We start from the raw sequence: 26,946 nt of genomic DNA on the forward strand, positions 1-26,946 counted from the left end.
GCAAAACCAATGAGATGTGGCGTTCCGCAGGGGAGCATGCTTGGGCCTCTGCTGTTTTTATTGCATATTAACAATATGAAAGATGCTTGTTCTTGCTGTCTTTTTCTTTATGTGGATGACTCTACACTTTTGTTGTCTCACAAAAGTAAAACTACTTTGGAGAGCATACTTAGCATAGAGCTTACTAATGTTAGCAAATGGCTTGGAGATAATAAGCTATCTCTGCACTTAGGGAAAACTGAGGCAATTATTTTTGGATCCCCTTGATGGAAGCTTGGGAGGTGTGAGCATGGCAAATAAAATGCTAGGGAAGGTTAATGCCGGGACTAGGTTTTTGTCTGGAAAGTCCACGCTGCTTGAAAGGACTCCATGAAAGTGCTAGCTACTGCCCTCATGGTTTACAGGAGTATTTATGATCCTGCCCCCAGATATTTAAGTGATTACTTTCCTCGTGTTAGGGATGCACACAATCACAGCACCATATCAGGTGTTGCTGATGTGTGCTTATACAGGTTCAGGAGTAATGCTGAGAAAGGTACTTTCTTGTATACTGGAGCCTCAGAATGAAATGAGTTGCCTCTGCCCATAAAAGAGTCAGAGGACAAACCATCCACAGAGACAAACTGATATATTTCCGACAGACAAGACCAATTTGGGTTTCCAATCTCTCCAAAAGAATGTGGTGATCGATGGTATCAAAAGCAGCACTAAGGTCTAGGAGCACGAGGACAGATGCAAAGCCTTGGTCTGACACCATTAAAAGTTAATTTACCAACTTCACGAGTGTAGTCTCAGTGCTATGATGGGGTCTAAAACCAGACTGAAGAATTTCATATACATTGTTTGTCTTCAGGAAGGCAGTGAGTTTCTGTGTAACAGCTTTTTCTAAAAATGTTTAGAGGAATGGGAGATTTGATATAGGCCAATGTTTTTAAATATTTTCTGGGTCAAGGTTGGGCTTTTTCAAGAGAGTCTTTATTACTGCCACTTTTAGTGAGTATGGTACACATCCGGTGGATAGGGAGGCGTTCACTATGTTCAACATATGAGGGCCAAGCACAGGAAGCAGCTCTTTCAGTAGTTTAGTTGGAATAGGGTCCAGTATGCAGCTTGAAGGTTTAGAGGCCATGACTATTGTCATCAATATGTCAAGATATAGTATTAAAAAACTTAAATGTCTTCCTTGATCATAGGTCCTGGCAGTGTTGTCCAGACTCAGGACAACTGAGCTTTGGAGAAATACGCAGATTTAAAGAGAAGTCTGTAATTTGCTTTCTAATGATCATGATCTTTTCGTCAAAAGAAGTTGTTGAATTTATCACTGCTGAAGTGAAAGCCATCCTCTCTTGGGGAGTGCTGCTTTTTAGTTAGATTTGTGACAGTATAAAAAATACATTTTGTATTGTTCTTATTCTCCTCAATTAAGTGTGGAAAAATAGGATGATCGAGCAGCAGTGACTACTGCATGGTACTGTCTTTCCCAAGCTAATAGGAAGACTTCCAGTTTGGTGTAGCGCCATTTCCGTCCCAATTTTCTGGCAGCTTGATTCAGGGCTCAGGTATTTTCTGTATACCAGGGAGCTAGTTTCTTATGACAAATGTTTTTTGTTTTTAGGGATGCGACTGCATCTAGGGTATTTCGCAAGGTTAAATTTAGTTCCTCAGTTAGGTGGTTAACCGATTTTTGTACTCTGACGTCCTTGGGTAGGTGGTGGGAGTCTGGAAGGGCATCTAGGAATCTTTGGGTTGTCTGAGAATTTATAGCACGACTTTTGATGATCCTTGGTTGGGGTCTGAGCAGATTATTTGTTGCGATTGCAAACGTAATAAAATGGTGGTCCGATAGTCCAGGATTTTGAGGAAAAACATTTAGATCCACATTATTTATTCCACGGGACTAAACTAGGTCCAGAGTATGACTGTGGCAGTGAGTAAGTTTGGAGACATGTTGGACAAAACCCATTGAGTCAATGAAGGCTCCGAAAGCTTTTTGGAGTGGGTCAGTATCTATAAAAAGTGATTGAGTAGGCTGCATAGATTTCATGACTAGAAGCTCAAAAGAGAAAAATGCAGTCTTTAAAAAAATAACAAGAATTGAAATTTGTTATCGAAATGTTAGCAACACCTTCGCTTTTGCGGGATGCGCGGGGGATATTGTCACTAGTGTAACCAGGAGGAGAGGCCTCATTTAACACAGTAAATTCATCAGGCTTAAGCCATGTTTCAGTCAGGCCAATCACATCAAGATTATGATCAGTGATTCGTTAATTGACTATAACTGCCTTGGAATTTAGGGATCTAACATTAAGTAGCCCTATTTTGAGATGTGAGGTATCACAATCTCTTTCAATAATGACATGAATAGAGGAGGTCTTTATTCTGGTGAGATTGCTAGAGCGAACAGTTTTGCCCAACCTAGATCGAGGCACAGACATGGTCTCAATGGGGATAGCTAAGCTGACTACACTGACTGTGCTAGTGGCAGACTTCACTAAGATAGAACAGCCTGCTGCCTGGCCTGCACCCTATCTCATTGTGGTAGAAAAAGATGAGAGCACCCCTCCAGCTAGGATGGAGTCCGTCACTCCTCAGCAGGCCAGGCTTGGTCCTGTTTGTGGGTGAGTCCCAGATAGAGGGCCAATTATCTACAAATTCTATCTTTTGGGAGGGGCAGGAAACAGTTTTCAACCAGCGATTGAATTGTGAGACTCTGCTGTAGAGCTCATTACTCCCTCTAACTGGGAGGGGGCCAGAGACAATTACTCAATGCCGACACATCTTTCTAGCTGATTTACACGCTGAAGCTATGTTGCACTTGGTGACCTCTGAGTGTTTCATCCTAACATCGTTGGTGCCGACGTGGATAACAATATCCCCATACTCTCTACACTCGCCAGTTTTAGCCTTAGCCAGCATCATCTTCAGATTAGCCTTAACATCGGTAAACAGTGTATGATCGCTGTATGATTCTTTTTAAGTCTAATACTGTGGGTAATGGAGTCGCCAATGCAAAGGGTTTTCAATTTGTCAGAGCTAATTGTGGGAGGCATCGGTGTCTCAGACCCGTAACGGGTGGAGGAGAGACCAGAGAAGGTTCCGTCTCTGACTCCGACTCATTGCTTAATGGGGAAAACAGGTTTAAAGCTTCTGTTGGCTGAATGAGCGAGACCGGTTGAGCATTCCTACAGCATTTCCTTCCAGAAGCCATGAGAAAATTGTCTGGCTGCGGGGACTGTGCGAGGGTATTTATACTACTATCTGTACTTATTGGTGGCACAGACTCTGTTTCATTCTTTCCTACACTTAAATTACCCTTGCCTAACAATTGTGTCTGAAGCTGGGCTTGCAGCACAGCTATTCTCACCATAAGGCGATCGTTCTCCTGTATATTATGAGTACAGCGACTGCAATTAGAAGGCATAATGTTAATGTTACTACTTAGCTTCGGCTGGTGGAGGTCGTGTAGAACCATGTCCAGATAAAGCGTCCGTGAAAAAGTTTAATAAAAAAAGTTGAGCGAGGGAATTTTTGATTTTTTTAATGGTAATTAAAAAGTAAAAACTGTAAAATTGGCAGGTATCAAAGTAACGTTAGCAACAAACCGCACAGCAGCACGTAAATAAGTCCACAAGTTGATCTCTGCATGTGTGGTTCCCACCGTGAAGCATGGAGGAGGTGGTGTAATGGTGTGGGGGTGCTTTGCTGGTGACACTCAGTGATTTATTTAGAATTCAAGGAACACTTAACCAGCATGGCTACCACAGCATTCTGCAGCGATACCCCATCCCATCTGGTTTGTGCTTAGTGGTACTATCATTTGTTTTTCAACAGGACAATGACCCAACACACCTCCAGGATGTGAAGGGGACTATTTGACCAAGAAGGAGAGTAATGGAGTGCTGCATCAGATGACCTGACCTCCACAATCATCCGACCTCAACCCAATTGAGATGGTTTGGGATGTGTTGGACTGCAGAGTGAAGAAAAAGCAGCCAACAATTGCTCAGCATATGTGGGAACTCCTTCAAGACTGTTGGAAAAGCATTCCAGGTGAAGTTGGTTGAGAGAATGCCAAGAGTGTGCAAGACTGTCATCAAGGCAGAGGGTGGCTACTTTGAAGAATCTCAAATCTTAAACACCTTTTTGCTTACTATATGATTCCATGTGTTATTTCATAGTTTGATGTCTTCACTATTAGAAAATAGTAAAAAATAAAGAAAGACTCTTGAAAATTGTAGGTGTGTTGACTGGTATTGTAAATACATTTATTATTGTTATTACAGTATTTTTTTTCTTCTTCACATATTTAACCCCTTATTTTTGTTGGCACAAAACTACTTCTATACTTCCATTCATTTGTAGCGGTTAACTGTAGATGAATCCTGTGACACGTGGGGGTCACGGAGTAAAACTGAGAACACCATCCATGTTTGTGAGTCTCCCCTTTCTACATAGTGGTCATATTAGTTCGTAGTTTTATATAAACAAATACATCACATAATATCTTATATAAATACTTTTGATAATGTTTGTACGATAACTAGCATAAAATGTATCGATAATTGTGTACATTTCCATAATTTCTCCCCAAATTATTAATTTACAAAGTATACAGGATGGGACTCTTATTCTGAAGGATTCCAAAAATCCGTGACCTGGAAGTACTCAGTTATTCTTAACTGCTTTGCAGCTATGTGGTTTGCGAAAATTATCTATATGTCTAGCTAGCTAGCTAGATAAAGAAGCATATTAGATTTGTGACTTGTGTTTGTATAACGATACATTTTAATGTAGATTTAATTAACTACCATATACGACTTAATTAGTGCTCGTTATATTCAAATAATCCGTGTCCACAGGGCTGCTTTCCCGAAGAGTAGCATGCTGGCTAGGTAGCTATTTTATGTTGTTTATAGTGCGAGAACGAGGGAGCAACTGAGACATGGAATGAAACGGAGTTAGCTACAGTAGCTAGCCAATTTACTTCGTTTCTAAGGTGAGTTCGATGGCTAACGTAATCTAATTACTAGAAGTGCTATCATAATCGAACTTCATATTTAACACAAACCTATTGTTATGTGTTGACCTGTTTAGTCGTTAACGGTTAGCTAGCTAACATTCATTCACAGTCAAGTTCCCCAATAGCGGACTAAACGCCACGGTGGGGTGGAGTTTAGTCCGACAGGTCCTCAGCTGCTGAGCCAGCCAGTTTGTATACGTATGCCCCATTTTCATGGCTAGCAATGTTACATTCACTGTTACACACACCATATACGTTATCAGTCATTCTAGCTTCAATATCTTCCATGTGGGACTGTCAGGGAAAGTTAAGTACCTGTCTGCTGTGATTACTTTTTGTTGTCCACACAATCTGGAATCGCTAACTGTCCATGATCAGTCAGTTAATTTGCTAGGCCTATATTAAAACAGTCTTTACACTATCCTTGCTAAACTGACATATAATGGTACCAAACGGTGTATCTATCATGGCTTTTCTCTTCCAGTTTGGTAGCAGCAGACATCTGCCAGGCTTTAAGAAATTAGCAGTTTGGATTTTTGAGGCCAGGGATTAGAATTTGAGACAAGTTCGACTGGAATCAGATTCACGTATCGTCGCCATGGCTTGGGCTCTGAAGTTGCCGCTCACTGATGAGGTGATTGAGTCAGGTCTGGTCCAGGACTTTGATGCCAGTCTCTCTGGCATTGGACAGGAGCTTGGAGCTGGGGCATACAGTATGAGGTATGAATCATCATTGGAAGTCTATTGAAAATGCACTGATATGTTAGAATTGAAATAAATATGTTCTGTAACTAACCGAAGACCAGAGCCTTTCGTTTCCAATGGGAGCAAATTAATCATGGTGGACAGAACAAGCAAGGAGGTAGGCAGGGCCATGCACCATCTAGTGCGAGCCTATTGGCTCGTCGTAGCATTTATTTGCATATTTCAGTTAGGGAACGCCTACTGTGTGAAGTGCACGTGTGCAATAACTACATTTGCCCTTGCACTCCTAAACAACAGTTTTTTATTTTTTATTTTGGCAAAGGGTAAAGTCTACAAAACACCGTCCACTCTGTTTGTTACATATTCTAGTTTTGCAAACAGAAAACTGTATGGAGATCAAATTTTTCATCTGTGAGAAAATTAGCATAATGTCTGCCAAAAGTATGCACTGATCATGCATAGGCCTAACCTTCCATCAGTTCTCTCTTGAGGGTTGTTCTTATTCCAGGAAAGAGGAGGCCTTATTCTCAGTCAGACTTGGGATTTTGCAGAGTCAGGAACAGTTGGTGTAAGGGATACGGCTCTCTCTTTCAGACTGCTCTTTTGTTAGTTTTGTAAGTGTTCTGTTACATGATACTTAAGTGCCTGGAAAGTGCCTTATTGTCAGTGAAATTCTTATGTTGAGAGGAGATGAGATACCCAGGCTGGATACCAAGGTAGTTGATTTGTTTTTCACAAGTTTTTACCATCATAACTAATTAACTGTAAAGAAAGGAACTGTTATAAATCACTTCTCCTTTTTCCAGTGTCTCCTAATGATATGTTTATCTATGTCCACATTTATTGTATGGATAACAGAATTTACAAATGAGGTTATTTTAAGAAATGAGTCTCCTCCCTCAGTCTCATACTAGGGAGATTCAAGGCCTGTTGGGTTGTTTCAGACATGTTGATACTATGCCAATATCATGTGCTTGTAAAAGATGTTGGCTTGTTAGTTCATTGACCATGTTGTCTTGCGTCTCTTTCTTAAGCGATGTGCTGGCCCTACCCATCTTTAAGCAGGAGGAGTCCAACCTGCCGCCTGACAGTGAGAACAAGATTCTTCCTTTCCAGTATGTTCTGTGTGCAGCAACCTCGCCTGCCATCAAACTGCACGATGAAACACTTACCTACCTCAACCAAGGTTAGCATCTGTCTGTGTTCCATTTTCATGATTGTGCTTTTCTTGTGAATTTGTTGCTAATGTAAAGAAATAGCAAGACAATGATGTGGTATGTTTATGAACTTTTGTATTTTGATTTTAGGACAGTCTTATGAAATTCGAATGCTTGACAACCGGAAATTGGGGGAACTCCCAGAAATCACTGGCAAAATGGTGAAGGTAAGATGAACAAGAACACAATGAGTCATGACCATAGGCATGGGACTGAGCTTTTGTTTGTCTGGGCCTATTCCAATGCCATAATTTCCTATGTTTTCTACCAGTAGTGCAGGTACTTCCTGGTTCCTCAGTGATGTTTCTGTGTGTCCTCAGAGCATCATCCGAGTGGTCTTCCATGACCGGCGTCTGCAGTACACAGAGCACCAGCAGCTGGAGGGCTGGCGCTGGAACAGGCCTGGAGACCGCATCCTCGACCTGGGTGAGTTCTCTGCCTCTGTCTGGGAAGGGTATTGGACTACTCTGGGTGAAGAAGGACTGAAGGGGCTGTTTTTAAGACTGTGGAACTGGAATTGCTTTAAATAACACAGAGCTGTATCTTCACTGAATGAAATGATGATTGACAACAGGCTGCATAACATGTAGTTAGTTTGCTCACACAATCCTTCTGATAACTTGTCTTGTGTTGCTCCATTGCAGATATCCCCATGTCAGTTGGCATGGTCGATCCCAGGGCTAACCCTACTCAGCTTAACACGGTGGAGTTCCTGTGGGACCCATCAAAAAGAACCTCTGTTTTTATCCAGGTAGCATGATAAACACACCCACACAGTTGTTTTTATAAGGTTGGTCATAGCTTATCGTCTAACATCAGTCCAAGGCTGTCTGAATGGAATGGAAACAAATGGGTTTCAAAAAAATAGAGCTCTCTCTCTCTCCTTTATTGAATAAAACAACATACACCAGTTTTCAAATAGTCATGACAATTCCTTGTTTTAGGTTCACTGCATCAGCACAGAGTTCACCATGCGGAAGCATGGGGGAGAAAAGGGCGTGCCTTTTCGCATTCAGATTGACACTTTCAAAGAGAATGATGGCGAAGAGTATACAGAGCATCAGCATTCTGCCAGCTGTCAGGTCAAAGTCTTCAAGGTGAGAAGAAAGTCAGAGCAAAAACAATGAAAATGGGTTAACTTTTGTCATTCAAATGTACATTAGATGTTAGCTTCATTTGATCCCTGTCATGGTGCTATCCATAATAAACATAACTTTACCTCACCTGTGGCAGCCTAAAGGTGCAGACAGGAAGCAGAAGACGGACAGAGAGAAGATGGAGAAGAGGGCGCCTCAGGAGAAGGAGAAATACCAGCCATCCTATGAAACCACCATCCTAACAGAGGTTGGAGTCAGTGTGTTGAGTGAATGGGAAAAGGGATGGAGGGATTTGGAGAAGGGGTGTGGCAGTAGTCAGAATGTCTAAGAGATGAAGAAACACGAACAAAATGATGCATTTAATTTTTGTATCAATAATTTCATCATAATGTATAGAAATTATGCACAACACAGGATTTATTTCTGAAATCAAGAACTAACATCTGGCGAGCTGGATTAAATAAAGAGCCTAGGTCCCTCTACTAGAATAACAGAAATGTTCTCTTGCAGTGCTCTCCCTGGCCAGAGGTCACCTATGTCAATAACTCCCCATCGCCTGGCTTCAACAGCACACACAACAGTTTTCCAGTGGCAGAGGGGTAGGGATCAGGACATAAACATGCAGCCTGTTCTGAACCACACTGCCAATTTATAAAATATTATGGGGGTGCAATGCCTAATACAACTGTTTTTTTTGTTTGATTTGGGAATTTCTGTTTGTTTTCCATCTACTCCCAGAATGTCCCTCCCAACATTTTCAAGTAATTGTTCTGTTCTTCCCAGAAATGGATCCCCCGGTCACCAGCCAGAGCCAGTTGTTCAGGTGGCAGATGTAAGTACGTCCCCTTGTGTGTCCTAAACACACCCAAGGATCATCATCTCCTGCTCCATCCCTTCTCACTAACCCCACATCTGCATGTTTAAAGTCCAGCTTCTTTCACATAACTGAAGTTGACACATTGTGGTCATGCTTTTGCTTTTGCTGTTGGCAGCAGGACTAGTGAAATACTGTAGAAAAGTGTCTGTAGTGGGAGATTAAACTAAACTGAAAGAATGAGGACTGGGGCTGAGAATTACTTTGCAATCATTACACGTTGTTTTAATTTCAAAGCAGCACACACTTTAACATGACATCATCATTATGTTTTCGCATGAGAGAGCTGTCCATTTGTGTACCCATTTTCCATTGATCACATTTGCATGTAGTCGAACATATTTAACAAAATAATGAATATATATGGCAATACTGTTTTGGTTTTCTGTCTGAAATTCTTTGGGAAAAGGAAAGGGAATGCATGGATAAGTCTCGTCAGATTTGGGTTAGAATACCAGACTACTTTATAAGAACCTGCAGAATGAGAAATGTCACAAGTTGGATGAGGTCTATTTGCTTTGAACAGTTCTATTATTTTTGACTAGTGCAAGATTTTTTTCTTTTTTTTTTCTTCTCCCCCCCATTCATGTGTTCCTAGATCCCAGTTACTAATACATGGATGAAACATGCCCTTTGTTTTTCGGTCCATCAAGGCAACCATTTAACTAATGCAGTAGACTGTCGTCCTCCATAAAGAATCTATTGTATGATGCACATCCCAAATGATTAATACGGTTGATAGATGGAAACAGACCTTGAAATAAGCCTATACATCCATGTCTATGCACCTATCAGTTCAGTTTTATAAAGGGTATGTACACCTTTTCTCCCTTCTTTCTCCTGCATTATTATCCAATATAGATTGAAAGCTGTCTGACTGATACGATTGTAAGTTTCCAACATTTTCTAAATGTCTGACTTTGATTAAAGATGCAGACTTCATGGTTTAGACAGACTCAAACAGAATGTGGGAGTGTGCAATATTCACTGATGTATAATATATCTTTAAATTATTGATTGTACTTATTAACCCTATTGCTTGCTGTCTGATAATGCTGATAAGTACAGTACCAGTCAAAAGTTTGGACACACCTACTCATTCAAGGGATTTTCTTTATTTGTACTATTTTCTACCAAAAAAGTGTTAAACAAATCAGAACATATTTGAGATTCTTCGAAGTAGCCACCCTTTGCCTTGATGACAGCTTTGCACACTCTTGGCATTCTCTCAACCAGCTTTACCTGGAATGCTTTTCCAACAGTCTTTAAGGGGTTCCCACATATGCTGAGCAATTGTTGGCTGCTTTTCCTTCAATCTGCGGTCCAGCTCATCCCAAACCATCTCAATTGGGTTGAGGTTGGGTGATTGTAGAGGCCAGGTCATCTGATGCAGCACTCCATCCCTCTCCTTCTTTGTCAAATAGCCCTTACGCAGCCTGGGGGTGTGTTGGTTCATTGTATTGTTGAAAACAAATGATAGTACCACTAAGCGCAAACCAGATGGAATGGCGTGTCGCTGCAGAATGCTGTGGTAGCCATGCTGGTTAAGTGTGCCTTGAATTCTAAATAAATCAGACCGTGCACTTGAAGTTATTTTAAAGTTATTTAAATGTTCCGCGTTGGCTGAACTTCATGTCTTAAAGTTGAGTCTATGGGGGCGCTATTTCATTATTGGATAAAAAACGTTCCCGTTTTAAGCGCAATATTTTGTCACGAAAATATGCTAGACTATGCATATTATTGACAGTTTTTGGAAAGAAAACACTCTGAAGTTTCAGAATCTGCAAAGATATTGTCTGTGAGTGCCCCAGAACTCATTCTAGAGGCAAAACCAAGATGAAACGTCAAACAGGAAATGAGCAGAATTTCTGAAGCTCTGTTTTCTAATGTCTCCTTATATGGCTGTGAATGCGACAGGAATAAGCTTAGACCTTCTGTCGTTCCCCAAAGATGTCGGCAGCATTGTGACGTATTTGTAGGCATATCATTGGAAGATTGACCATAAGAGACTACATTTTCCAAGTGTCCGCCTGGTGTCCTGCGTCGAAATTGGTGCGCAACGCCAGGTGCAAGTATTTTTCCATTTGATAGAGAGGAGAAACCAGGCTTCCACGAACGATATATCATCGAAGAGATATGTGAAAAACACCTTGAGGATTGATTCTAAACAACGTTTGCCATGTTTTCAGTCGAAATTATGGAGTTAATTTAGAAAAAAGTTCGCGTTTTGAGGACTGAATTTTCGGGTGTTTTTGGTAGCCAAATGTGATGTACAAAACGGAGCTAATACACAAAGAATCTTTTTGGAAAAACTGAGCATTTGCTATCTAACTGAGAGTCTCCTCATTGAAAACATCCGAAGTTCTTCAAAGGTAAATTGTTTTATTTGAAGGCTTTTCTTGTTTTTTGTTGAAATGTTGCCTGCTGGATGCTAACGCTAAATGCTACGCTAGCTAGCTACTGTTACACAAATGATTGTTTTCCTATGGTTGAGAAGCATATTTTGAAAATCTGAGATGACAGTGTTGTTTACAAAAGGCTAAGCTTGAGAGATGGCATATTTATTTCATTTCATTTGCGATTTTCATGAATAGTTAACGTTGCGTTATGGTAATGAGCTTGAGTCTGTATTCACGATCCCGGATCCGGGATGGCTAAGTGCTAGAGGTTAAAGTGATGGATTGTCATTTCTCTTTGTTTATTTGTGCTGTTCTTGCCATAATATGGACTTGGTATTTTACCAAATAGGGCTATCTTCTGTATACCACCCCTACCATGTCACAGCACACCTGATTGGCTCAAATGCATTAGAAGGAAAGAAATTCCACAAATGAACTTTTCACAAGGCACACCTGTTAATTGAAATGCATTCCAGGTGACTACCTCATGAAGCTGGTTGAGAGAATGCCAAGAGTGTGCAAAGCTGTCATCAAGGCAAAGGGTGGCTACTTTGAAGATTCTCAAATAAAAAAATCTAAATATTTTATAACACTATTTTTGGTTACTACATTATTCCATATGTGTTATTTCATAGTTGTGATGTCTTCACTATTATTCTACAATGTAGAAAATAGTAAAATTAAAGAAAAACCCTTGAATGAGTAGGTGTGTCCAAACTTTTGACCGGTACTGTATGTATCCAGTTGTTTTGAGTAGTTTGTAATAATTTTTAGGCAGCAACATCTACCTTAACTCTCCCTAAGGCCCACTTGAATTTTTGACATCACAAATAAGTGGTGTTTGTGTCAAAGAAGACTGGCACTCAGGCTAAAAACAATCTGTTTGTGCTGTCATGCAAACTCCTTGTCACTCATTGTCATGCCAAACATTGGCAATTGAGTTGGCAAGAGCTAAAATAGTTCTGGGACCAGGCTCCTTTAATACTCTGAGTACTTCTACCAGTATTTATAGCAACACCTCTCCATGATGTACGTAATAGTCATGGAAACTAGTTTTGAAATAAATGCAGCACTGAGGGTTGACAGTGATGCTATGTATTTTGACAATAGCCTCGCTGTTTGCACTGTCAAAATCATCACCCCTTATGTTTTATCCCCATTTTAGACAGAAATACATAAGCAAGGTTTTTTGGGGCTGGTGGGGGGGTTTTCTACATGATGATAAAATACAATTTAAAAATTGAGAGACATTCTGCCTTACAGTTGTCGTCCCATCTGCTTACAAGAGACAGTGAAAGTGTCCATCAGGTATATATTAATTTATGTTATGATTTTTCTAGTTTGAATGTTGAAGCGTTTTGCCTTTTTTAAAGCAAAGGTGGGATATGTATTGCACACACTTCTTCTCTGACCAGGCTCCGAGCAGATCTGTTTACGTGTAGAACAATTGAACAAGATGACCAACAATTTTTTTTATTAATTCTTTGTGTGTTTCTGTGTAGAAGTGGATAACTGCTACAATGATATTTTATCTACTCTGTCATTGTAATGGGGCTTTATTCCTCCTTTTAGCATGTTGTGGGATGGGTTAGCTCGGAGAAACTACTCATACCTGGCTGTATATACAGTGGGGCAAAAAAAGTATTTAGTCAGCCACCAATTGTGCAAGTTCTCCCACTTAAAAAGATGAGGCCTGTAATTTTCATCATAGGTACACTTCAACTATGACAGACAAAATGAGAAAAAAAATCCAGAAAATCACATTGTAGGATTTTTAATGAATTTATTTGCAAAATATGGTGGAAAATAAGTATTTGGTCAATAACAAAAGTTTATCTCAATACTTTGTTATATACCCTTTGTTGGCAATGACAAATGTCAAATGTTTTCTGTAAGTCTTCACAAGGTTTTCACATACTGTTGCTGGTATTTTGGCCCATTCCTCCATGCAGATCTCCTCTAGAGCAGTGATGTTTTGGGGCTGTTGCTGGGCAACATGGACTTTCAACTCCCTCCAAAGATTTTCTATGGGGTTGAGATCTGGAGACTGGCTAGGCCACTCCAGGACCTTGAAATGCTTCTTACGAAGCCACTCCTACATTGACCGGGCGGTGTGTTTGGGATCATTGTCATGCTGAAAGACCCAGCCATGTTTCATCTTCAATGCCCTTGCTGATGGTAGGCTTTGTTACTTTGGTCCCAGCTCTCTGTAGGTCATTCACTAGGTCCCCCCGTGTGGTTCTGGGATTTTTGCTCACCATTCTTGTGATCTTTTTGACCTCACGGGGTGAGATCTTGCGTGGAGCCCCAGATCGAGGGAGATTATCAGTGGTCTTGTATGTCTTCCATTTCCTAATAATTTCTCCCACAGTTGATTTCTTCAAACCTAGCTGCTTACCTATTGCAGATTCAGTCTTCCCAGCCTGGTGAAGGTCTACAATTTTGTTTCTGGTGTCCTTTGACAGCTCTTTGGTCTTGGCCATAGTGGAGTTTGGAGTGTGACTGTTTGAGGTTGTGGACAGGTGTCTTTTATACTGATAACAAGTTCAAACAGGTGCCATTAATACAGGTAACGAGTGGAGGACAGAGGAGCCTCTTAAAGAAGAAGTTATAGCTATGTGAGAGCCAGAAATCTTGCTTGTTTGTAGGTGACCAAATACTTACTTTCCACCATATTTTGCAAATAAATTCATAAAAAATCCTACAATGTGATTTTCTGGATTTTTTTTCTCATTTTGTCTGTCATATGTGATGTGTACCTATGATGAAAATTACAGGCCTCTCTCATCTTTTTACGTGGGAGAACTTGCACAATTGGTGGCTGACTAAATACTTTTTTTGCCCCACTGTATCTGACCTTAGAGTGGATTTGATTGTACACTTTTCAAACCAATCCAATGTTTAAAAACATAATTTGATGGCTTTTGCCCTGCCTGCCTCAAATTTCTGCGTCTCTGTCTGCGTCTCTTTTGGAACAAATAGAACCTGTTACCTGCGGCAACACCACAGGATGCTCAGCAGTGGCTACATAGAAACCGCTTTTCACCGTTCTGTCGGCTCTTCACTAATTTCTCAGGTAAGGGTAATTTCTCAATATATAATTTCTTGCAGTGAATTTATATTCTCAACTTTGACTTCCACAACATGACAACAGTCTGAAATAATATATATATTCTTTGAGTATTAGGCTGATTGTTCTATGTTCCAGGGGCAGATCTGTTGAAGCTGACCAGGGAAGATGTCATTCAGATCTGTGGGCCAGCAGATGGTATTAGGCTCTTCAACGCACTGAAAGGCCGGTAGGTGTACTTCCTTACCACTCTACTTCCATATTGCACCAGTCATACTGCAATATGGAAATACCTATTGAATTTAATAAATGATTGAGTGTGAGAAGTTTCCGTGTCAGCTTATTTCTGTGTGTGCGCGCAGAGTGGTACGTCCCAGGCTGACGGTGTATGTGTGCCAGGAGTCCCAGCAGGCTCGGGAACAGCAGCAGAAACATGAGAACGGAGACACAGCTAGCAGCACTTTCTTCGGTGTGTGTGTGTGTGTTCTATATATAAAGCATTCATAACACATGCTTGCTTGCTTACTTACTTGCTGATGGCGGCGCAATGCGCCAAATGATAGCACAATGATAGCAGTGATGTTACGGCATAATACACTGTTAGCTACATAGGGTGTTATGAAAATGATTGGCAATATATATCCTTGTACACTTCTGTCTTCTTTTGCAGTGTACCATGCCATCTACCTGGAGGACTTGACAGCAGTTGAGCTGACAGAGAAGATCGCTCAGCTATTCAACATCTCACCCAGACAGATCAGTCAGATCTTTAAACAGGGACCCACTGGTATACATGTCCTGGTCAGTGACGAGGTATGGCTCGTCTCAGAAGTGGTGCACTACTGAATAGGGTCTGATTTTTAGACAGTCTTTTGTTTCTGGATCAGTCTTCCTTAAGTCTGAGTCCTAATGTGTACACTGTTCCTGGCCTCTAAGATGGAATTTCTCATTTCTCACAGATGATTCAAAACTTCCAGGATGAAGTATGTTTTGTTTTGGACACAATGAAAGGTATGAGAGTCATTCAATCCATTTTCTTTTACCACAAATATTGGGGAGTGGAGAAATGTTTTCTGTATCACCCTTCATGACTTTGGCTCCGTTTCTTTATCAACAGCCGAGACGAATGACGGTTACCACATCATCCTGAAATGAAGACTATCTGGGGGATTGCCTAACCCCTGCTCTGTCCTTTAGACTCAACCCTGCAAGCCCCTCTACAGGCTCTTCCCCTGATATTCCTGGACTGTGCTGAAGATTACCTGTTCGATTCTCTGAGGCCCTTGCTATGGGGAATGTTGACTTAAGCAGCTTGCCCATCCTTGATACCTTATTGTCTTATTTTAAAGGATTGACTGACTCTATTTGAGCTGCCATATTGAAGCAACACGCTTCAGTTTCCTCCCTTGCTAGAAACCCTTTTAAAAACGGTTGCATTTTCCTGCTTCACTGCTCATGTGTTTGAAAAAGAGAATGGAATGAAGATACCCTGCCACTGTTAGTGCATCATGATGAGCAGCTGGTGTGCCGAAGTTCTATGCTTCAGAATCAAGGAGTTTGCTGTCACATGAAACGGGATCCACAACCAGAGATACAGAGTTCTTATACATTGGTCTCCATCTCCTACTGCTAGGCTGCCTGGCTTGACATCAAGGATCCAGTTTGTGAGGACCGTGGCCATGGTTACGTAGCTACGACACAGGAAAGAGAACCTTAACAGGAAGTGGTGTCTTAATAGGTAATGAAAGGGACACCAGCAGCCTATGTCCTTTTCTTGTTTGGGCATAAGTCTGTCCTCTGTTCTCTCTCTGACCCGAAAACTGATAAGTGGTTGATGACTGTGTCAAATCCTTAGAAGGCAAACGGAAGATGATCCTCCCCTCCTCAGTAGCCTCCTTTTGGCGAGGAAGCACAAGCGTATTCTACCACGGAAGAGTTTTGATATTTGCCACACCCCCTATGAAAATCGCGTTTTGTATTGTCATGGGAGAAAATCATGCACACATTTAAGTGATATGCTACTTATCCTTTTATCTATAAAATGTCTTGCACAACATTTATTTTGGGATCCACGCCTGTAAATGTAATTTGCCTGATGACATGCGAGTGGAGAAGGAGCTTCTTATTTCAAACAAGTATTTTCATCCACGTTCAATCTCCTCACCACCTCTCCTCAATTTTTTCAAAAGGAGGCAAGAGGATGCAGGAGTTGAGCAAATCTAATTGAGAAACGGCCCATGAGAACCCCTCTCTGTCCTCTTCCAGTGAATGCTGTGCTCCTGTGAAAGCCTACAGTCCTGTTTTCCTGTGTCCTCCTCTATTACTTGTGAGAGAACATCTGTGCAGCTTTTGAAAACTGTCAAGACCGTGTCAGGATACTGGTCTGTTGATCATGATATGGCCCTTGCATCCCTGAGCCGACTAGGTAAAAAATGCTAATTGACTCAAATGTAAATGTAAACATTAATCTGATTGACACACTGTCTTTCTTTGTTAGTGACACCGCACAGTGGCAACACCAGCAATTTACCAGTCTCTGTCTTGCCTGCTATCCCTACTTACCATCATACTGTATTTATCACTTTACAGTTTCATTACAAAGGTTTTGGACAATTCTCAAACCTTTATTTTAAGTAGATAATTGTTTAAAATATATGAATCATGTCTTACTTTTAGCTGTTTTATAACCTTTCTAACATGTGTTCCTTCCTTGTTTAGAGAACAACTCTTTGCATTGTTTTTGGATATTGCCACTAATACATACAGTGCCTTGCGAAAGTATTCGGCCCCCTTGAACTTTGCGACCTTTTGCCACATTTCAGGCTTCAAACATAAAGATATAAAACTGTATTTTTTTGTGAAGAATTAACAACAAGTGGGACACAATCATGAAGTGGAACAACATTTATTGGATATTTCAAATTTTTTTAACAAATCAAAAACTGAAAAATTGGGCGTGCAAAATTATTCAGCCCCTTTACTTTCAGTGCAGCAAACTCTCTCCAGAAGTTCAGTGAGGATCTCTGAATGATCCAATGTTGACCTAAATGACTAATGATGATAAATACAATCCACCTGTGTGTAATCAAGTCTCCGTATAAATGCACCTGCACTGTGATAGTCTCAGAGGTCCGTTAAAAAGTGCAGAGAGCATCATGAAGAACAAGGAACACACCAGGCAGGTCCGAGATACTGTTGTGAAGAAGTTTAAAGCCGGATTTGGATACAAAAAGATTTCCCAAGCTTTAAACATCCCAAGGAGCACTGTGCAAGCGATAATATTGAAATGGAAGGAGTATCAGACCACTGCAAATCTACCAAGACCTGGCCGTCCCTCTAAACTTTCAGCTCATACAAGGAGAAGACTGATCAGAGATGCAGCCAAGAGGCCCATGATCACTCTGGATGAACTGCAGAGATCTACAGCTGAGGTGGAAGACTCTGTCCATAGGACAACAATCAGTCGTATATTGCACAAATCTGGCCTTTATGGAAGAGTGGCAAGAAGAAAGCCATTTCTTAAAGATATCCATAAAAAGTGTTGTTTAAAGTTTGCCACAAGCCACCTGGGAGACACACCAAACATGTGGAATAAGGTGCTCTGGTCAGATGAAACCAAAATTGAACTTTTTGGCAACAATGCAAAACGTTATGTTTGGCGTAAAAGCAACACAGCTGAACACACCATCCCCACTGTCAAACATGGTGGTGGCAGCATCATGGTTTGGGCCTGCTTTTCTTCAGCAGGGACAGGGAAGATGGTTCAAATTGATGGGAAGAGGGATGGAGCCAAGTACAGGACCATTATGGAAGAAAACCTGATGGAGTCTGCAAAAGACCTGAGACTGGGACGGAGATTTGTCTTCCAACAAGACAATGATCCAAAACATAAAGCAAAATCTACAATGGAATGGTTCAAAAATAAACATATCCAGGTGTTAGAATGGCCAAGTCAAAGTCCAGACCTGAATCCAATCGAGAATCTGTGGAAAGAACTGAAAACTGCTGTTCACAAATGCTCTCCATCCAACCTCCCTGAGCTCGAGCTGTTTTGCAAGGAGGAATGGGAAAAAATGTCAGTCTCTCGATGTGCAAAACTGATAGAGACATACCCCAAGCGACTTACAGTGGTAATCGCAGCAAAAGGTGGCGCTACAAAGTATTAACTTAAGGGGGCTGAATAATTTTGCACGCCCAATTTTTCAGTTTTTGATTTGTTAAAAAAGTTTGTAATATCCAATAAATGTCGTTCCACTTCATGATTGTGTCCCACTTGTTGTTGATTCTTCACAAAAAAATACAGTTTTATATCTTTATGTTTGAAGCCTCAAATGTGGTAAAAGGTCGCAAAGTTCAAGGGGGCCGAATACTTTCGCGAGGCACTGTAGCAGAGGGTTGTATAGGGCTTGATAAACCTGCATGTGTAAAGCTAGAGTTGGTTCCCATTCAATCAAGTTCAACTGAACGCTTCCAGAATATCGATTGCGTGATATTTAGATGTTGTCCAGTTTTGCCCCTCGCTCAAGTCATCAGAATGATTAAACTAAACTAGTTACCCATTCGTGACCTGTTTGTATTTTTTTTAAATGCCTAGCTTCGTGTGGACACCATTGAGAAAACAATGTTTTTTAAAATATATTTTATAATTGTATTATTCCTATATTCCTCAAGCTTTTGAGTTCTGTGTAAGCAGGTATTTTAAGCCTGAAAATAATTCGAGTTAACTTTGAATGTCCTAATATTGGCCAAACATATAATGTAGATTTTTGAAAATATATGTTTTATACATTGAATGTGTTTGGTCTGTCCTTGGACACCTTGTTCGGCACAATAGCTGGATAAGTATAACCCCTTGCTAGAAATACTCCTATTCATACGTTGTTTTATGTGCATTTGGTAACCATGATGGTTGCTATGGTCTTTTTGGTACGAGGGAACACCTAGAGAGGAATGTGTGAAATATAACGCGTATGTTTCTAACTCCAAAACGATGATTTAAAATATAACCAAGTCATTCGTGTAATCTAAAATTGTTTTATTGTTTATCATTATTACTAGAATAATTATTTAAAACCTTGTTATCCAACGCATGATCGCCAAGAATGGACAAAGGGATCATTAGGACTACACTTCCCAGGATACGTGGTGTTTGTGATGTCACAATGAGTATATATGGTTACACCGTGGCGTTCTTTATTCTATTGTTACATTGTAACAAACCGGGGCAGAGGCGAGGAAAAGGAGGACGTCAATCGGATAAAATTCTGTAACATTTTGACATTTCTGTACCAAATAAGGCGAGGGGGGATAACGGCCATTATACGTGAAGAAAAACGACGTTGGGCCGATTGAAACCGCTCTAGAAAAGAAAGGATAAACGAATACAGATGTCAGCGGATGCTCTTCCAATGCAAGCATTTAAAGGCTCAAACCTGGAAGATAAGGCATCCGGCAGTTATCTCCCTTTTTTTTTTTTTTTTTACAATTTAGCAGAAAATAATGTCAATAGCCTAATAAATGTTAACTAAACTTGACGTCCTTCTTTCCCACCGTCTGCCCCGGCTATACAGGATTGCTACGTCAAAGTTAAATGGAACATACACTCCTGGAAGCGACCATACATACATTTCATTTATGTGGTCCAATATCTGCTTGAAGCCGGTGTAGCCTACAAATGCAGAAATAAGCATTCATACTGAACAAATTAACAGTTGTACTTAAAAACAATCGTTAGCCTAACATTACATCTCGAAAGAAAGAAGCTAAAACTGTCAGGGAAAAATATTTGGAAAATATCTAAAATAGGGCGTTACAAGATCCATGAACAATCCTCCGCGAATACAAGGAACGTTCAGCCGTTGATCGGGAGAAGAGGATCCTTTTTCTGCTTAAGGTAAGGAAGGCACTTGGGTTTAACGTTTCATGAGCCTGGACAGTTTGCCATTGTATGTTAGTGATGGGGGTGAGGTGGTATGCTGGAGAGACGGGGTCTTTAGAGGCTCATATGTCTGACAATTAGATTTAGCTACATTATTTCCTACTGCACCTAGTCTGTCGATCTTCAGGTCATTTACAAAATATATATTGTTGTCGTTTTCGGCACTCAGACGTTTTTAAGGTTTGTTAGAAGCACGTAGTAGACTGTGCGTATCTTTAGGACGCTCCTACAAATTATATTGCACGCAGTCAGGAATTTTGGAAACAGGGCACAGTTTCTGCAGTAGCCTACCAAACAATATGCCTATAGGCTAGTCTTCTTTTACTCTTATAATTGTAGAAGATTGAGTCTAGCCTATGCACATTATTGTCATTCCCGATACTAGAATAGTCTATGCTACTTTAATTTGGTTAAATTGGATTAGGTCATCATCATGAGATGTGTCAGTTATTTTTTCTGATCGCCATTACTGCAACCTGGTGGTTTAATGCCAGGCTAAATAATGTACAGATGTATCGAACAGCTTTTGTTTTATTAGGCCTACCAGCTAGCTCACAGTATGAAAACCAAGGCCTGATACATTGTTCTCTGTATGTAATAGGCTAGCCATTAACTGATGTTGGCTGTCTGGCCACCCTCTTGGTTGTGATTAACCTGCATGGTTGTAATTGTATCAGTCAAATCTTTTTGTGACGTTTGCAATAACCACAGTATGTTTTGTGTAGCAGATTGGTGCTGCCTCCTGTAAGGTAATTCTGTGACAGGTAATATGTAACGTGTAATATCCATATAACAATTTTCCACTGTAAAAGACAAATGGAGACACATTTACTTGCAATGCAATCTCTATATGTAGTAATGAATGGGCTAGCTTCCACTGAAACTTAAACAGAGAAGCGATTTGTTGCAGTCCAGCATTTTCCATAGGGCCATAAAATCACATCTGAATTCTAACGGTTGGTTTTAACCTCATGGGATGGGATGCTATTTATATGATAGTGAAGATCATTGAAACCATGAAAGGGTCACAAAGATGTATAGAGGGAGTCTGTCCAAATGTCTCAGCATGGCCTTATTTGACACTCTGCTGTTGCCAGAGCCACCTCCTGTCCCTGGCATCAAAATCCTCTGCTATTGAAGGGGCCCGCTATGTTTTATAGGAAAAGCTAAAGGGACATAAGGCTGCCTATCTAGAGAACAGCTAGTTTGTCTTTCCGTTCATGTAAACCTCTAGTTAGCTGCTTTCCTAGTTGCCATGGTGATTATTTTCCAGACTCAAATGATTTGGAAGCAGGATTTTCATGAGGGAGAGAGTGATGGGGGCAAGAATACAGATAAAAGGAGAGTGAGACCACACCAAAAACTTGATGTCACTCTGTTGTGGTATGAGGAATCGATCCACGGCCCAGAGACGTGCTCTGGGGATTCTTCTTAATCTACTGTAGGCTATTTAGAATGTACTTACAACCTTGCAGATCCAGATTTGATTGAATTAACATATGTTTATAAACAGTTACAGTGAGATTTATATAATATTTGGATATTCAGATAGCGTCATAGGATGTACAGTTGAAGTCAGAAGTTTATATACACCATAGCCAAATACATTTAAACTCAGTTTTTCACAATTCCTGACATTTAATCCTAGTAAAAAATTCCCTGTCTTCGGTCAGTTAGGATCACCACTTCATTTTAAGAATGTGAAATGTTAGAATAATAGAAGAGAGAATGATTTATTTCAGGTTTTATTTCTTTCATCACATTCCCAGTGGGTCAGAAGTTTAAATACACTCAATTAGTATTTGGTAGCATTGCCTTAAACAATTGAAACTTGGGTCATATGTTTCAGGTAGCCTTCCACAAGCTTCCCACAATAAGTTGGGTGAATTGTGTCCCATTCCTCCTGACAGAGCTGGTGTAACTGAGTCAGGTTTGTAGGGCTCCTTGCTCGCACACACTTTTTCAGTTCTGCCCACAAATTTTCTATAGGATGGAGGTCAGGGCTTTGTGATGGCCACTCCAATACATTGACTTTGTTGTCCTTAAGCCATTTTGCCACAACTTGGAGGTATGCTTGGGGTCATTGTCCATTTGGAAGACCCATTTGTGACCAAGCTTTAACATCTTGACTGATGTCTTGAGATGTTGTTTCAATATCCACATCATTTTCCTGCCTCATGATGCCATCTATTTTGTGAAGTGCACCAGTCCCTTCTGCAGCAAAGCACCCCCACAACATGATGCTGCCACCCCTGTGCTTCACGGTTGGGATGGTGATCTTCGGCTTGCAAGCCTCCCCTTTTTCCTCCAAACATAGCGATGGTCATAATGGCCAAACAGTTCTACTTTTGTTTCATCAGACCAGAGGACATTTCTCCAAAAAGTACGATCTTTGTTCCCATATGCAGTTGCAAACTGTAGTCTGGCTTTTTTTGTGGCGGTTTTGGAGCAGTGGCTTCTTCCTTGCTGAGCGGCCTTTCAGGTTATGTCGTTATAGGACTCGTTTTACTGTGGATATAGATACTTTTGTACCTGTTTCCTCCAGCATCTTCACAAGGTCGTTTACTGTTGTTCTGGGATTGATTTGCACCTTTCGCACCAAAGTACCTTCATTTCTAGGAGACAGAAGGCGTCTCCTTCCTGAGCGGTATGAGGGCCGCATGGTCCCATGGTGTTTATACTTACGTACTACTGTTTGTACAGATGCACGTGGTACCTTCAGGCATTTGGAAATTGCTCCCAAGGATGAACCAGACTTGTGGAGGTCTACAATATTTTTTCTGAGGTCTTGGCTGATTTCCACAGGTACACCTCCAATTGACTCAAATGATGTCAATTAGCCAATAAGAAGCTTCTAAAGCCATGACATCATTTTCTGGAATTTTCCAAACTGATTAAAAGCACAGTCAACTTAGTGTATGTAAACTTCTGACCCACTAGAATTGTGATACTGTGAATTATAAGTTAAATAATCTGTCTGTAAACAATTGTTGGAAAAATTACTTGTAGATGTTTTAACCGACTTGCCAAAACTGTAGTTTATTAACAAGAAATTTGTGGAGTGGTTGAAAACGAGTTTTAATGACCTAAGTGTATGTACATTTTCGACTTCAACTGTATGTATTATTATTATGCCTACTGTCTAATTCTCAAATGCCTTGGCTTGATGAAAGTCTTATGTTATACGCCTCACTCACCTTCGCTATTGTATTCATGAAGTCTTTCCATTGGTGTACCTACGCATGTGCCAGACTGATACACTCTCTCTCTCTTTGTGACGACTGCCAACCGCCTGTCTCTGACCATAAGTTTGTCTGTCTCTCCACCTTCAGACGCCAAGTTTCCATGGAGGCAGTTTCATCTCTCAGCCTCAAGCGAAGATTCGAGGAGGTGGACAGTGGCTCTCCCTACTCTACGCCCAAGGACTCAGACGATGATATCTCCAGCAGTGACAGCGCTGACAGCTGTGATAGCCTCAACCCCCCCTCCAGTACTGCACTCATACGTAAGGGCTAGGCTACGGTAAAACCTGCAGTACTTGTTGGCTAAGTTACTCGCCAAAGACTTGTAGGCCAATGTAGGCCTACTGACTGCACTAGGCAAATAGTTAGCAAAATGAAAAGTGAATTTCAAGTCCAGCTAAAATAGGCTTGGTGTTAAAGTGTATGGTGGAATATTACTCTATAATAACCCTTCTACTATCTGTGGTTATAACCTGTTTATGGAAACTGGTCATCCACCCTTACCCTTTTCTCTTCCCTGTTCTTTTCTCCTCCTCCTTCCCTACCCAGCGACCTCCATCCTAAGATGTCACAAGCCCTCTCCAGGCCGGAAGCGGGTGCGGTTTGATGTGGTGACGGTGTACTACTTCCCCAGGCAGCAGGGCTTCACCAGCGTGCCCAGCCAGGGAGGCAGTTCCCTGGGCATGGCACGCCACCACTGCTCCATCCGCAGCTACACCCTGGGAGAGTTTGCCTGCGAGCAGGAGACCAGTCACCGCCACGCCCTGCGCCAACACCTCCGCCAGGAGAAGCTCAACGCTCGCAAGATGAAGGTGAGGTCAAACATGGATATTTAGTTACATTTTAAAGGACCTGGGTTTAATTGGGTTTAAATGAGAAATCCCTGTTCAGATTAGAATCATAATTTGGATGCATGCACATTTAACTTTACAATTGCATAAATCATGTGTTGATATCAATGGAAGATTTGAACTAAAACTTGAGTTATGTGCATGCATCTCCAGTCAGAATTCCATCCTTAGTGAGCTTTGTATGTGTGATTGTTTGTCTTAATGTTCTGCATGTATTCTGTATTCACCCCATCACCTCCAGCTGACACGCAATGGTACGGTGGAGTGTGCCCAGGCTGACCTGCTGACCCTCGACAATGTATCAGACGATGACCTTGACGTGGAGGGGGTGGAGGTGGATGACTGCTTCTTCCTGCAGCCACTGCCCACCAAACGGCGCCGCGCTCTCCTCAGGGCTTCTGGTAATGCCCGCATAGATGCCCGGGAGAAGGCTGAGCTACGGACCATCAGGCTGTCCAGGGAGGAGTGTGGCTGTGACTGCCGTTTCTACTGTGACCCCCGCCACTGTGGCTGCAGCCAGGCTGGCATCAAGTGCCAGGTGTGTGTTTGTGCGTGAGATGTATTTGTGTAAATTTGGCATAGGCTATGCTGCAGCAAATGTAGGCCTACCTCACAATATTGTTTTTTATCATGATGAGATAGATGATACATATATTGTGAAGTGCGCTCCATACTGAGATGCGCTGTCTGTCCCCACCCTGAGCGTTGATGATTGATCATGCAGATAGCAGAGAGGAGGCTGTAGAGAAGACATCACATATCATTTAACAGTTCCATTTCACGTCATGCTGTTCATAGAAATAATGTATTAGAATTTCCCGGTTTCTCACAGTTATTTATCCCGGGAAAAGGGAGTAGGTTTGGGTGGGAAATCTTGGTATGCTGGTTCCTGCTTTTCAACCCGAGTACAGGTGGCAGCATTAGTATTAAGATGAACAGGAAATCAATGCCTTACAGACATATAATATTCAGTAAAATACACTATAACTGCATATATTATCTCTATTTCCACATATGTTCTCTTCCCAGGTGGACAGGATGTCTTTCCCCTGTGGCTGCTCTCGGGACGGCTGTAGGAACTCGGCGGGCCGCATCGAATTCAATCCTCTGCGCGTGCGAACACACTACCTGCACACCATCATGAAGCTGGACCTGGAGAAGAGGAGGCTGCTGGGGCAGAGGTCGGGTGTTGGGGAGCAGTATGAAGAGTCTGACCTGCTCTCCTCCCCCTCCTCCACCAGGCCTCCCTCCCCAGACCCTGACCTGTCCACAGGGGCCCAAGAGTTAGAGACAGAGGAGAGAGAGGTCCAGATGGTCCTGGAGGCTCAGGACCTCCTGACTGAGCAGGCCTGCCTGGAGCGGGAGAACGAGATCGCCGTGCTCCACCTGCAAAGTGCCGAGGAGCAGGAGAGGATGAGGGAGGAAGAGGAAGAGGAGGAGGCGCAGAGGGGCAGGGGGGGAGCAGGTAGCCTGGGGGAGCAGGCTCTGTGCCTCCTGCCTGGGGCCCTGCAGGGGGAGCTGTCTGGGGAGCCTGGGGTGGGGGTTGGGGTGGAGGGGGTCCCTATCTCCCTCCTCCAGGGCCCATTCCCTACTGGGGCTACCCTGCTCTGCATCACAGAGAACCAGGAGGGAAATTGGGAGGGGGAAGGGGACAACCCCCGTGGTGGCCTCAAAGACCCGGCCTCCTCCCTGCTATACTACCAGTTAGGTCCCATGGAGAACGAGCCGTTTGAGGAGTCTCAGCCTTTGGAGGAGGAGGAGGAGGAGGAGGAGGAGTGTGTAGATAAAGAACCAGGGGGAGGAGAGGAGCAAGACAGGGTGGCGCATAGAGGTATTACCTGCGGGCAGGATGAGGGCGAGTTTTCGCCTCCGGTGGCTCTGTGCTCAGAGAATGGCGTGGGGGCTGAGGAGGCTAAGGAGGTACCTTTCAGCCCCCAGCAGAGCTCCTCAGAAGGGCAGTGTCAGGAAGTGGCCTGTCTGGCCACAGGAGATATGTACCCACCACTGCCCCCTGAGGTTTAGTACTAGCACCTCTGCAGATGTTTTGCACAATAGCTTTATTCTGAGCTGAATAAACCCTACACTACATGGATACACAGTGTAGTTATCAAAAATGAGTATGATGTTACAGGTTAGAATTCATAATAATAACCATCATTACTACGATAATCGATTTGAAAAAAATGAGCAGTTCCATTAAAAAGTAGTGGAGGGAAACTCATCCTGAAAGCACACACAGATCTTTCCCTGCAGCAGTACTGTCGTTTCAGTTATATGTCAATGAAATACTCTTATTTTAAAGGAGTGGAGATCATGGGATCTGTCCCAAATGGCACCCTTTTCCCTTTTATAGTGCACTACTTTAGACCGGGCCCATAGGGCTCTGATCAAAAGTAGTGCACTATGTAGGGAATATGGTGCCATTTGGCAGCCATGTTGGCCTTAACGAAATAAATTACATGTTTGTGTGGGAGGTGTAATTGAGTCATTGAGAACTAAGTTGTGTTGTTTTTAGTTCCCGGCACCACAAAGA

At 41.9% G+C, this 26,946-nt stretch overlaps 2 protein-coding genes across 6 annotated transcripts; both read left to right on the plus strand.

The window, feature by feature from the left end:
• The first annotated feature begins 4,627 nt into the window (after positions 1 to 4,627).
• Positions 4,628 to 18,941, plus strand: LOC110532563 (transcription factor CP2). 5 transcript variants are annotated; one of them, XM_021616563.3, is made up of 18 exons: positions 4,628 to 4,996; positions 5,505 to 5,740; positions 6,760 to 6,911; positions 7,033 to 7,109; positions 7,263 to 7,368; positions 7,587 to 7,693; positions 7,887 to 8,039; positions 8,176 to 8,286; positions 8,550 to 8,638; positions 8,823 to 8,871; positions 9,775 to 9,801; positions 12,576 to 12,620; positions 14,295 to 14,388; positions 14,521 to 14,611; positions 14,745 to 14,851; positions 15,053 to 15,195; positions 15,342 to 15,393; positions 15,500 to 18,941. In XM_021616563.3, exons 2-18 carry the CDS (start codon positions 5,619 to 5,621, stop codon positions 15,535 to 15,537), a joined length of 1,563 nt encoding a protein of 520 aa, XP_021472238.1. In that variant the 5' UTR covers positions 4,628 to 4,996; positions 5,505 to 5,618; the 3' UTR covers positions 15,538 to 18,941. The 5 variants fall into 5 exon arrangements, with proteins under 5 accessions (XP_021472238.1, XP_021472239.1, XP_090041156.1 ...); XM_021616564.3 differs by lacking the exon at positions 9,775 to 9,801; XM_021616565.3 differs by lacking the exon at positions 5,505 to 5,740 and having other exon boundaries at positions 4,668 to 4,996.
• A 641-nt stretch (positions 18,942 to 19,582) lies between these two features.
• LOC110532564 (cysteine/serine-rich nuclear protein 2) lies at positions 19,583 to 26,505 on the plus strand. The gene is made up of 5 exons (XM_021616566.3): positions 19,583 to 20,275; positions 23,653 to 23,825; positions 24,112 to 24,374; positions 24,655 to 24,951; positions 25,443 to 26,505. The coding sequence occupies exons 2-5, from the start codon at positions 23,666 to 23,668 to the stop codon at positions 26,433 to 26,435; spliced, it is 1,713 nt and encodes a 570-aa protein (XP_021472241.2). The 5' UTR covers positions 19,583 to 20,275; positions 23,653 to 23,665; the 3' UTR covers positions 26,436 to 26,505.
• Positions 26,506 to 26,946: the final 441 nt, after the last annotated feature.

This window comes from Oncorhynchus mykiss, chromosome 9 (assembly GCF_057628025.1).
Source record: "Oncorhynchus mykiss isolate SJ-2025 chromosome 9, ASM5762802v1, whole genome shotgun sequence".
Taxonomy (NCBI): domain Eukaryota; kingdom Metazoa; phylum Chordata; class Actinopteri; order Salmoniformes; family Salmonidae; genus Oncorhynchus; species Oncorhynchus mykiss.

Coding starts and splice junctions, on each gene's coding strand:
- LOC110532563 (XM_021616563.3), top strand. CDS start 5,619: ATGGCTTGGGCTCTGAAGTTGCCGCTCACTGATGAGGTGATTGAGTCA. Junction 8,872..9,774: donor CAGTTGTTCAGGTGGCAGAT/GTAAGTACGTCC, acceptor TATCCAATATAG/ATTGAAAGCTGTCTGACTGA. Junction 14,612..14,744: donor TTCAACGCACTGAAAGGCCG/GTAGGTGTACTT, acceptor GTGTGCGCGCAG/AGTGGTACGTCCCAGGCTGA.
- LOC110532564 (XM_021616566.3), top strand. CDS start 23,666: ATGGAGGCAGTTTCATCTCTCAGCCTCAAGCGAAGATTCGAGGAGGTG. Junction 23,826..24,111: donor CTCCAGTACTGCACTCATAC/GTAAGGGCTAGG, acceptor TTCCCTACCCAG/CGACCTCCATCCTAAGATGT. Junction 24,952..25,442: donor AGGCTGGCATCAAGTGCCAG/GTGTGTGTTTGT, acceptor TTCTCTTCCCAG/GTGGACAGGATGTCTTTCCC.